The 12,378-nt window shown below is 40.9% G+C and overlaps 1 protein-coding gene across 3 annotated transcripts in view; it reads left to right on the forward strand.

Annotated features, from left to right (window-relative positions):
* Positions 1 to 12,378, forward strand: part of LOC147008622 (phospholipid-transporting ATPase IA-like) — a 449,885-nt gene that overhangs the window by 47,209 nt on the left and 390,298 nt on the right. For all 3 annotated transcript variants that reach the window (XR_015053196.1, XM_085863761.1, XM_085863762.1), the window contains 3 exons: positions 733 to 831; positions 5,678 to 5,723; positions 6,063 to 6,103. Coding sequence is in view for 2 of the 3 variants with exons in the window: in XM_085863761.1 (XP_085719887.1) it covers positions 733 to 831; positions 5,678 to 5,723; positions 6,063 to 6,103 (186 nt within the window). In the remaining variant the exon portion in view is untranslated. The remainder of the gene's footprint in view (positions 1 to 732; positions 832 to 5,677; positions 5,724 to 6,062; positions 6,104 to 12,378) is intronic.

Below are 12,378 nucleotides of genomic sequence, written 5' to 3' on the forward strand. Positions count from 1 at the left end.
CTCTCTTTCTCTTTTCTATTGATATTACTTTGGTTTCTGTTCCCGAGAACTTGCTGCTTGTGTATCTCCGCCATTAGCCAGACCACAAAATACTTGATAAGCCACTACATCTCCGAATCATTTTGTGGCCATTGGCAACTCAAGGATTGGCTATAATGTTTGTTTCTTCCCCTTCACTGCCAAACTCTGGAACTCTTTACCTTCTCATGTTTTTCCGAATTGTCATGACCTTCCCTTTTTCAAAAAGCAATTTATTAATTTATTTATTTGTTTTTACTTCTTAAAAACCTCTTAGACTTTTCTCTCTTTCTTCACTTTTCTATCGATGCAGTTCTTTTATTCAAGGTCTGGTCTCTGAGGACTATATAGTCGGTGACTGGAGCCTTCAACATTAAGAAAAACGTATATAAAATAAACCTTTAAGCATTGTAAGTTTCTCCATTTTCAATGTAGGTGAAATATTTTATTACTTAGGTTTGCTTTCTAATATTTGCTGTCTCCAAACTGGTTCATTGTCTGGGTTATTTTATGTTATGAACATAAAATTTTATGTTATTTTATGTTATTTTATGTTTATGAAGTTATGAACAAAATTTCATACTTTAATATCCATGCTTAGACTACGAATTTACATGTACAGAAAACTGTTCGCCACTGTAGTATACAAAATGCTATTATTATTGTTGTTATTATTATTATTATCCAAAAGTGATTTGTCTCTTTCTTTTGCAGCAAATTCCAAATGTCTCCCCAACAGGTCGCTACACAACACTTGTGCCTTTGCTCGGCATCCTTGCTGTAGCTGCTCTGAAGGAAATCATCGAGGATTATGTTCGTATATTTTTCAAAATTTCCAACTGCATGTGAATGTTTTTCCAAAAGTTTACTTGTGATTGTTGAGCAAACCTCTTTCATAAATCTTTATTTTATGTCCAATAATTATCTTCCAAGAGGATTGTTGAAAGAAAAATGCACCAATGATGCGAAAGTCCAGGAAAATGTGTTTTTAAATTTCTTTGGAATAGGCAATTATTGTTTTTGTCTTTTTTATTTGGAATGATAATAATATTAATAATAATGATAGTAATCTTCATTATGTCAATTTTCAGTTCACTGCTAGATGAAGGAATCAACGTTGATTGCACAAGATCACTTGGTTCCTCACTCTTTTGTACCAGTGAACTTCTTTCCACTATCTATCCATTTTCTCTGTCTCTTTTACCATCCGTTGATCTCCAGGTTATTATTTCACTCATCCATCTGTTATCCACTTCCATTTTTCTTCGGTCTTTATAATGTCGTTTTATTTACCAAAAGCTTTCGAACAAAACAATTTTTTTTGTCATTTCTTTTTCCTGATCTTTTTAATGAAACTGAAACATTTGGCCCAAATAAATACATTTTCCACTTCAATTATGTTACTGTCTATACTACCCTTTTGTCGATGTCTACCCTTATCGACGAGCGAAGACACCATGCCACCACAGGCACTCTCGTCCCGTTCCCTCACAGTCCACGTCCCACTTAACACTGCCGTTGAGAAGATTGATCTCAGAATGAGCCCCAAAATGTCACAAACACCAAATTTCTTTATATTAATCTATAGATGTCCAACCAGCATGCTGGTGTTGTCCAAATGTATATGTATTTAACAGACAAATGAAGAATCTATCCTTACAGATGGGATAATTCCACCAGAATTGTCGTATTTTAGTACGACTTGGTGGTGCTATGCCATGTTTGCATTGAGAGCATTAGCATGTTCACCCCACCTTGAACTCCTGGGATTAAGATGTTTTTTTATTTTTTATTTTTTTAACCAACCTACAACCTTCCCATGCACACCCTGAGTACAACCACCAATTTTCAACTCGTTCTGTCCAGCAGTTTAGGTGTGCATAGAAGTTGAATAAACAAACAAACCCACAAGCAGACACTTCAATTATAGCATGAAGTATGATGATAAAGCACTCCGGCACAATGGTGTCAACAGCAAAGCAACTGATGACTGGCTTTTCTTCCTATTAATGAAGATATTATATTCAATGGAAAGATGCAAGCAGATCAGAATGAGATTTGTTGCTTTGCTCCTGGTGGTTCATGATTGCACTTGAAGTAAGGTGAACATCATGGAAATTCTACAAAAGGCCCATAGCAGTCACTTGAGCAGTGATCAAAGGTAACTTTTGTTCATTGTTATGCTGCCAACACCAGTCTTGTCACAACTTCTATGTCTTATTGAGTTTCCTTGTCATATTTTCATGATGAAGAAAACCAAACGAGAAAATGACAAATAATCAGTTTAACTCACGGGTGGGAGGGGAAGGTGTTGTGCCCATGACCCGACTCTGGATACCACCAACACGTATGCAAAATTTGGTGGAGATTAGGTGAAATCCCACTGTAGGGGAGCAGGGGGGATTTGATTCTCCTTCAACCCATGACCTGACCTTAGGTACTCCCAAGTGCAAAATTTGTTGATCAGGCCAGCCCTGTTTTTTTTTCTTTTCTTTTTCTATTATTTTCAGACTAGCTGAAGTACCCGGTAATACCCGGGAAATTTGCCCTATTTTCCTCACACAAGCCACGCATTAGTTGTATGGAGAAAATTAGGAAGGCTTCTTTTATTCCTCAGATTTATGGAAGGAAGGCTTTCCTCATTCCTCATGCTGCCATAATCCTCAAAGAGGTCATAGTTGAAGGTGGCCTTGAGCCACTCTGTTTCTAGCAGCAATGGAAACTGTCCTTGATGTCCTGCCAAAACCCGGACCTAGAAAGCTAGAACGTGAGTTTTGTGCTTCTCTCGCCCATCGATGTGACGTTCTATTTGCAGTTAGGCGATGCTCTCTCTCTGCAGCCGAATCTGCTTGCCTGGCTCGTTTATGAGCAGATATATCAGCAGAAAGACGACTCGCTCTCTCGCTCTCTCGCTCTCTCTCTGCAGCTGACTCCGCTTGCCTGGCTCTTTCATGAGCAGATCTATCAGCAGTTAGCTGTTGCCGTGCGTGTGCAGTTCAAAAATTCAAATAACAGGAGGAGAATGTGTATGTTTAAAAAGTCAACGAATACGAACGTTTTGTATTTCAAAAAACCCGAGCGTTTTTAACCATGAATCCTTTTGTTATGATTAATACGCCGGCGCACTATTCGAAAGCCTTTTTTTTAATGGGTATTTTTTTTTTAAAATATATATATTATTTGTTTTAATTTTTTTTGTTTTTTTTTTAATAGCCTGGTGTTGGCGCAGTGGTTAGGGCAGTGGCTTGGGACCCAAAAGGTCCTGAGTTCAAGCCCCGTTGGGACACTGAATTAATATATGTATATATATATATATATATATATATATATATATATATATATATATATATATATATATATATGTGTATATAAAAAAAAAAAAACCAAGTCGAAAACACCAGGGGGTTGACTCAGCCTGCCATCCTTCCGAGGTCGGCGAAATGAGTACCAGTTGTACTGGGCCCGGTGTATGCCCCGGTTCGAATAAGTGTACCATATCCCTGTGTGTCGTGAGAGGCTACCAGGGTTGCGTCAGGAAGGGCATCCGGCGTAAAAACCTATGCCAAATCATTATGCGGACAACAAAAATCGACGGTTGATCCGCTGTGGCGACCCCTAACGGGAGCTAGCCGAAAGAAGAAGATATATTTTTTTAATATTTTTTTTTCATTTTTATGGAGAGCCACTTAGCGCATCCTGGAGCTGAATGTTAGTTCTATATATATGTGTAAAGTTTCATCAAGATCGGTTCACTGGTCTAGGAGCTTATTCGTTACAAAAAAACACATGGACAGACAGAAGGACTGCCATTTATATAGAAGAAGATGTACAGGTAGTGGACAAAAAATGGAAACACCTGGTTAAATGAGGGTCACCAAGCAATGGCTTCCACACAGATGTGTCCCCTGGGGGAATTGGCACATGACATTCAATCTTGCTTCGGGTCATGTATAAAAATTCTGGACAAGCTGGCTTTGTTGCCTATAATTATGGCTGGCATGGCTGCAAGAGGAGACCCCCAGTGCCTCCATCCACAGAGCATGTGTGGTCACCCAATGGTTTGATGAGCATGACACCGATGTTATCTATATGTCATGGCCTTCTCAGTTCATCAGATCTGAATCCAATTGAGCATTTATTGGATATTCTGGAACGACGCCTGAGACGGCGTTTTTCACCTCCATCAAACAGGTGTGAGTTGATTGACTTTCTCATCGAAGAATGATTCCACATCCCTCCTGCAGAACTCCAGACGCTGGTGGACTCGATGCCACAGTGCATACAGGCCGTATTGGCCGCATGTGGTGAACCAATGCCCTATTAAGTGACTTTACTTTGGTGTTTCCATTTTTTTGTCCACTACCCACACATACATACATACATTTGCCTTATTTAATATAGTAGGATGCCATGGTTAGTTTGTTTTTCAAGAAGTATACTGGCTGCTGTTGCAATTGATTATTTCGTAATCTGCTGGTTTGATACAAAATTTTGCTTTTCATGAGTTGCCTTTTTCTCTGTTATTATTTTTATTGAAAATAATATCACCCGTTAGGAATTGAGAAAGTGAATGATCACTATAAGCTGTTGAGATTTATAGTACAATGATTAGAGATGAAGTACTAATTTGGACTTTCCTTCATGGTAATTTTTTTCCCCCAGAATTATGCGTTGCTTGATACAACTACATTTTTTTTTTTGTGCCAAAAAATTTGATTCATGCAGCAATTGAAACTACCACAACAACACAAATGCTTGACTTCAATGAAGACAAGAGTTTTTGTTGTGTGATGATAGTTGATTGCATGATGAAGCGAGAATTTCACTCAGGAGAGCACATACCTCCGCCAGGCTAAACGGTTTACGTTTTGTATCCCACTGATGGGCCGGATCTGCATCCGGACCTTAACCAAAATCTAATCTACTTGCTCTTGTCACCTAACCAACACGTACGTCCAAGTTTTGTCGTAACCCATCCACAATTTTTTGAGATAAAGTGCTATACATAGTTTTTGGCCCGATCTCTCAATTGTGAAGAATCGTTTCAAAAATTCTCGTATCTGGATTCGGATCTTCACAAAAATTGAATCTATTCATTCTTGTCACATACCCAACCTGTCCACCACGTTTCGTCTGAATTGGTCCAAAGATTTTTGATCCACACACGTGCTGTCTGCGCACAGACAATCACGGGTGAATACATAACCTCTGTCCACCTTTGGTGGTGGAGGTTTTTTCCGAACTTTTTGAGCCACAGTAAGCATGAACAGATAAGATTGCTGTTTGTTTGTTTTAAATTAATCTGCTCTTGCTGGGAGTGTGCTGTTTCCTTTGCATGTACCACACACTGCACTGTGGTATTTGTGGCAAACACGAAACATATAAACTTACAAGATTTGAATTATCTACATTAATGTTCAAAGACCCCATTTGTTTGTTGAAAGTTACATTATTAATCGCTGACTTTATCTTAACTCGTTTTCCTTCAGGTAAGAGGTATTTGGAATTTCTCGTCTATTTATGAAACAAAACTACCCATATTATTCAGTCAGTACTATAAATAGACAATTTAAGTAGGTCATAAACGGGCTTTGGCTTTGAACTACATTATCGCAGCAAAAGTGAAACTAACAAAAATGAACTTTTGCTGTGCTTTCAGAAAAGGCATCGAGCAGACCGTGTGGTGAACAAAAGTGACACACAAGGTAAAAGTGTTTTATTTAATGTTAACTTCATTAATTTTTTAAAATTCATTTTATCATTCATATGTATGAGGTGCATTGTTGGACACAAGTTTTGTGAAAAGTAAAATTAAATGAAAATTCTAATATGAAAAGGTGATGTACAAATTGTGATCATGTAGGCAGCAGCCATTTGTATTGGGTTACAGATCATGTATATCAGGTCTTTATTTTGTACATTGTTTGACATTCACTATGATCACTGATTGTTTAATGCTATGGGGGAAAAATTGCATTAATCCCCTCTTTTTACGAAGTCATTTGAGTTATGGGCTTGTGCTTTGCATTTATTTTAACCCTCAGTACTCAAAAATGGAATGTGGCAGACTGTTCCTTGGGAAAAGGTAAGATTTTAACCGTCATGTCTCTATCTCGGGAATTAATCAATATCCGTGTGGATTTTCTGACAAACAAGCCATGCTTTCCCATCGCTTCGCTGACTGGTTTAATCAAAAGACCGCATGTTTCACTTCACAAACAAGCACATTGCACATCGATCTGTGAGTCTCAATTTGAATGTAAAAAGAAGTGCAGCACATGAAAAAGGGATCGTTTAGAACACATAGTTGTTTCTGATGACATCGTAGCTGTGGTTGTTGTTCATTGTGTGTTCCTTCCGTGTACTATGAATGTTTTGTTTTTTTTCTATTGCTTCGAAAAGTATTACTATACTGTACAAATATAATTTTTGTGTGCTCCTTCCGTGTCTGTCACACTTTATTCAAAAGAGTTCTTGCTGTTGTCGAATTTTTTTTGAAAAAGGTACCTTTGGAATTGCTCGATTTAAGCACCAAACCCTGCTTCTTCTTCCATCCTGGAAAGATGGGTTTTTAAAATGGGCAACTTTGTGATTAAACGGACACAAATTTTTGTTTCAAGTAAATTGATTATTAGCTTTTCAACGGGACCATTTTTTACCTGTGATGTGTCGCAGGTCTGTGTGGTCCGTGTCTGTGTGGGACCATGGAGCAAGAGCTCCGTGTGGTTGTGATGTGGTTCTTGTTGGGGTCGATTTTTGAAATGTGCACCCATTGGTCAGGCAGCTGCCAGACCCCACAAATATTTGTAGCTCGACTTCACCTACCATGGCACTCAGACAACATAACATGGCCGCCATCTTGGCTTTCTGGTGGGCCTAAGACATTAGGCCTGTCGGCCTCCGCTGATTATCCACTGCCCGGGTTTGTTACGTCAGATTTCCATTGGCTTTCTTTGGGTCGAGTGTTACTCATGATGAGGGACCCCCCAAAAAATGTAATCGTATGTTGAATAAAAATTATTAGTAAGGTTTAATCAAGCCTGTCAGCGTACCCGGTATGCGTCCCCCAAAAGCCGTTCCTGTGGTAATTTTGTAAAGCAACATCCGATTTCCACTGGCTTTGTTACTCACGATGCATTCCGCATTCGGCTTTTGTTAGCTCTTCCACAACTGAGTAAAATGTGCTTCAATCTACTATAAGTAGAATTAATAAAAGGCGTGCTTGCGTGCACGTGGCCGGCCGTGTGTTCATCATGCTTTATTCTAAAATGTTTCTGCTGTCATCAAATAATAAAAATATTTACGTTGAAAACCTAATAATCAATTTACTTGGATGGAAACCAAATAATCGATTTACTCGGAGCAAAAATTTGTGTCTGTTTAATCATAAATATACCAGTTTTAAAAGTGATCCTTTCTTGGATGGAAATAAATGAAGCAGGACCTGGCAGAGATGTCACAAGTCTTTGAGGGCAAGTGTCACGTCATAATGCCATTATCATAGACATTGGTTTTGTGTAAACCTTTAATACTCAGAAGGTTGACACGAGTCCTGAGCTGGTTGTTTATATGAGCCTGATTTTTTTTTTTTGACATGCATACTCTGTAAAATAAATAACATGGGAAAAAATTTAAATGACAGTTTAATTGCTTAAATTTGTCATTTTAATTTTTTTTAAACTTACTTCTGAGGGTAAGTTTTTAGGTGATGAATGAAATTTGATGTTTTGGATGGGCCCTCTGAAATTTTTATACCACATTTGAGATACAGCACTCCTTTTATTCAATGCTCATTCAAGATGTTTACAAGTAAATACGATCACCCTCAGAATCTCCACCATACCACCGATAACGAAGTGAAGTGCGCATGTGGAGAGAGCAGCAGCAGGGTACACAGTGATGCTCAGTCTCTCAAGGTGGAATGGTAACAATGTCCACTCAAAGCTCAAACCATTACGTGTGTACTTTAAGCATGAGTCACATTTGCTCTATGGCTAGGATACGGCGGCCGTACCCCCCCCCCCGAATTGACAGAAACATGCGTCGGCCGCAGTTTCTGAGGTGGCCTCAGGGTGGCCCTACACTGTATGGCTATCTTTTACAGGCCGTAGTGGTCTCCGTGGAATTAAAGCGCGGAGTTATAACTTTTTTCATTTCTAGGTTGGCCGTAGCAATTCGACAAGCCGTGGCCATGACGTAGATGTGTTCCATGTCGACCGTACGGTGGGCTTGCGTTATTCGTGCGTTTTCCGTAGGCTCTTATCAATGAAAAATGAATTTTGCCGACCCCCCCAAAAATTATGATGGCCGCACTATTTCCACATTCGCCTTAGGGCCCCCTTGCGGGCACCTTGAGGCTACCTTGCATCTGCCTTGAAAATTCTATGGCCGCCGCAGGGACGCCCTAAGGTCACCGTGCGACATCAAATCAAAGACCGTACGGCACCCCCACATTTTCGGTCTCCACAATTTCTAAATACCCCGTGCGGCGACCCAAAAAATAAAAAGTTATGTGACTGCTACATTGTGTGACCGTGGAAATACTCCGGCCACCCTATCATTGCTAGTGGCCGTAGATTTTTTTTTAGACCCTACGACCGCCGAGCCAAATGTGACTGAAGCATTAGCTCCATTATGAGCCATAAAACATGTTGACTAAAAAACAAAAACAAAACACGCAGAAGCTAAATGGGTATGAATCGAGCAGCAGCAATAACAATTCCGCGCATACGCCGTACCATCATGCATGCCTCCTGAATTTAAGGATGTAGAATACATGTAATGAAAGATACTATAGATTTACTTGCTTTTCTCTGTAATTTACCTCCTTTTACTCCACTAGACGCATGAGGGTGTCATGTCCATGTAATGAATGCGCGATCGGAGGCTCGGAGCTCAGTGGCACTTTGGGCGCTGTATAACTAATACCTTTTCTAAGCTCGATTTATTTTCCGAGCTTGAACTCCATTTGGAGCGTGACTCCGGCGGTCTTTGTTTATAAATATAATAATCACATCTGACCAAACATTGAATGAAAATTGGTCACACACACACATCACTGAGATGTATTTATTTTGATATCGTGTTCATTCATCATCATTGTCAAAAAGTCAAACAAGCTGAAGTCTAATTCTCAAATCAAGTTGCAAATCACAAAATTTGTGACTCCAGTGCGACTCAAGTCCAAGTCGACTCGAGTCACCATCCGTGGGATCTGGAGCTTTATTACAGCTCTTCCACTACTACAACTACTGGGACCCTTGAGAATAAAATGTGATGGACTTGGAAGGAGCACACAAAATGATGTAGTAATGCTTCTTGAAGCAATAGGAAAATATGTTGTCGTGGGGGTGGCCGGCCCAGGTTAACTCCCCGACCCAATTTGTGGTGATGGGCTGTTAGCACGACCAGCCCCCGGGACGGCCGAGCGGTTCCTTGTTAATAGGAGGCGGACACGTTGATCCTCAGAGATTTTAACACGTGCTAGACGGGCATGAGACAATGGCGGACAGGCAGAGGAGCACAGGGAATAAAACTGATGCACAGGGGAGTTATCCTCAAACCCCACCACAAATACACAAATACAGTTTCTTCAAAATGAACACATTTAATGAAAAAAAAATCTAATATTTACAAAGGGCAAAAATTCAAAAGGTCACGATAATAATATGAAATAAATAAATCCGACAGTCGAGGCGCCTCTCACATGGACTCGTACAAACAAAGGGAGCACAAAATAAAAAGAAAAACCTTCCTTTCAACTATTCTTGTACTTAGCTTGGCTTGGAGCTGGTCCCTGTGGAACTTGGAATCGAGGCGTTTCCACCGGCATGTGCATACGCGTGCAAAAATGGCGTTGTCACTTCTCTCGTAGCAGGACAAACGTAAGGCATGCACTCCGCGGGTGGCACTGAACACTAAGGCTCAAAGCCCCAGTGCAGCTGCTTATGACATACATGAGGCTTGGGGTTCATTTCTCACGACTCAATCAAGAGCCCAAGGCCAGTGTCTTGCTTTTTGCGTGCGCTCACCCTGAACTGCTGCCTCCTCTCTCGTGCACTCTCTCTCTCGCCTCTCAAAATGTTCCTCGTGCCTCCGCTCTGATCAAGGCTCTCCAAAAATGCGCAAGCCCTGAACTCCCGCCTCTGATTCTCTTCCGAATCAACTCTGCCTCATGCGTTCCTCACACTGACCTCGTATGTGCGCTCTGTTGATCTCTCGTCCTATGTTGTCGTCATAAGCGAACTGCAATGCACAACCAACCTTCTTCCCCGATCACGCCTATCTCCTCCACCTCCGAGGCGTGGCCTGCTCACATGAAACCCGGGAAGGCGGGGCTTCTGCCTGCTCGTCACGCCTGCTTGTTCCTCCTCATGGTTTTGGTTATAAAGACATAGGGAAAAGTCACAGAGGGGCGATTACATACTGGGGAAGCTTATTCTTAAACCCTTGCTAATTGACATGACACCACCGCCTCGTGTGGTGACACGTAACACTCAAGCTCACAGGCTCCCTACTTAATCACATTGAGATGCCATCTACATGTCCACGGACCAAGCAACTCTAAACAATGCTATATTCCCTATTAAATTCCTCCATCTACCCCCACAACCGTAACAATATAATGGTACCTGGAAGGTGCACACAGACAACAACCACAGCCATGACAGCAGCAACAACAATATGCAACTACTGGGGGATTCCTTTTCATGGTGGTTGCACCCCCAACGCAAGACAGTGGCCGAATCTTCCCCACTCTTCCATGCTGCCCGGATTTGTCGGAGCAGTGCGGTCATGGTCATAGTGCCTATCGGTCTCCAACTTGCCCACTCCCTCTCATCTTCCACACGAACACATCCCACACAAACATCTCCCATACAAACACTCAAACACCATACATCACTCACACATGCATCACATATCCATGACAAACATTTTTTTTGTCTTCTTTGGGGAGTGACCTCCCTCCAGCTCTCCTCCCCTTTCTCCTCAGTCCAGCAGGAAACATAGAAAGCAACTCAGGGCCCCGACTACCCCAACCCCAGAAATTAACACTTAACCTTAATATCCTCCAATAAAACACAGGTTACCTTGTCAGCAAGGCCATGCAAATGAAACACTTCATTCTCACAGGCAACTTTCATATAGCCATCATACAATAAACCAAATTGCATGAGAAAAACAAAACACCAACCATCTCCAACTATGCACCGATACATTAAGACAGACTGAACACCAGAGGTGGAGGCCTAATCACGTACATTCACAATTCAATTCGATACTCAGATATCACACAAGACACAAAAGCACTTCTACCACCAGATAACAAACTTGAATTTCAATCTTTCAAAATTAAAACTAGTAACAAAGCACCCACAAACATCATAGACATTTACATACCACCAGACACATCCCCCACTGTACCAACCAAATAAGCAGCACTACGACAGAACCTTTGCTCCCTCCCAAACACCATCATCAGAGGGGACTTCAATGCCAGACACAGCCTGGTACACCCACAACCAACGAAACACCAGAGAACACACGAACACACGAACACACACTACATCAAGCTGGTTACAATATCTTGTCACCAGATGTAACTTTCTGTTCTCCATCACTTTTGCACTGCAACAACTCCCTTCACATCACTTCCTGTCGTCATTACCATAAACACAGTTATAGACCTCAACGCAAACAAAATATTCACGAATTACAAAAAAGCGACGTGGGATAACTTTATGCGTGACACTGAACAAGAATTCCAACAACTCAACAACAACATCACCAACATTGACATCCACATCAAGCAGTTCAATATGATTATCACAACCGCAGCTACTAAATACATTCGAAAGGCAATATCAAAAAAATACAACCCCAACGGCACGCCAGAAATCGCACACCTCATCAAACACTGAGATAACTTAAAGCACAACACACCAACACCCAAAGCACCAGACATAATAGAAAGGATTCGAACATTAAACGCAGAAATCAACAACAAAATAATAGTGAAAAAAACACAAAACTGGCACTTATTTATGTGCACACTAGAACATTCAACCAATACCAAACACTTGTACAAAATCATAAACAGCATCACGAACTCCAACAGTGGCATAAAACCCTCACATACAGCCATAACTACCAAAAACATATCAGGAGAAACAACAAGCCAACATCCTCATAGACCACGATGCAAACACAAGTCATATAGGACCCAGAAAAGAGGAAGGAAGTATTACAATATGCAAACTATGATGCCAACTCGACACCTCATCATGCCATTCACTCACGCACAAACAACAAAATCGTCAAAAGCATCAAAAACTGGCATGCCACTGGCCCTGACAACAT

Source organism: Eptatretus burgeri, chromosome 18 (genome assembly GCF_056783735.1).
Source record: "Eptatretus burgeri isolate ZD-2024b chromosome 18, Ebu_testis_v1, whole genome shotgun sequence".
Taxonomy (NCBI): domain Eukaryota; kingdom Metazoa; phylum Chordata; class Myxini; order Myxiniformes; family Myxinidae; genus Eptatretus; species Eptatretus burgeri.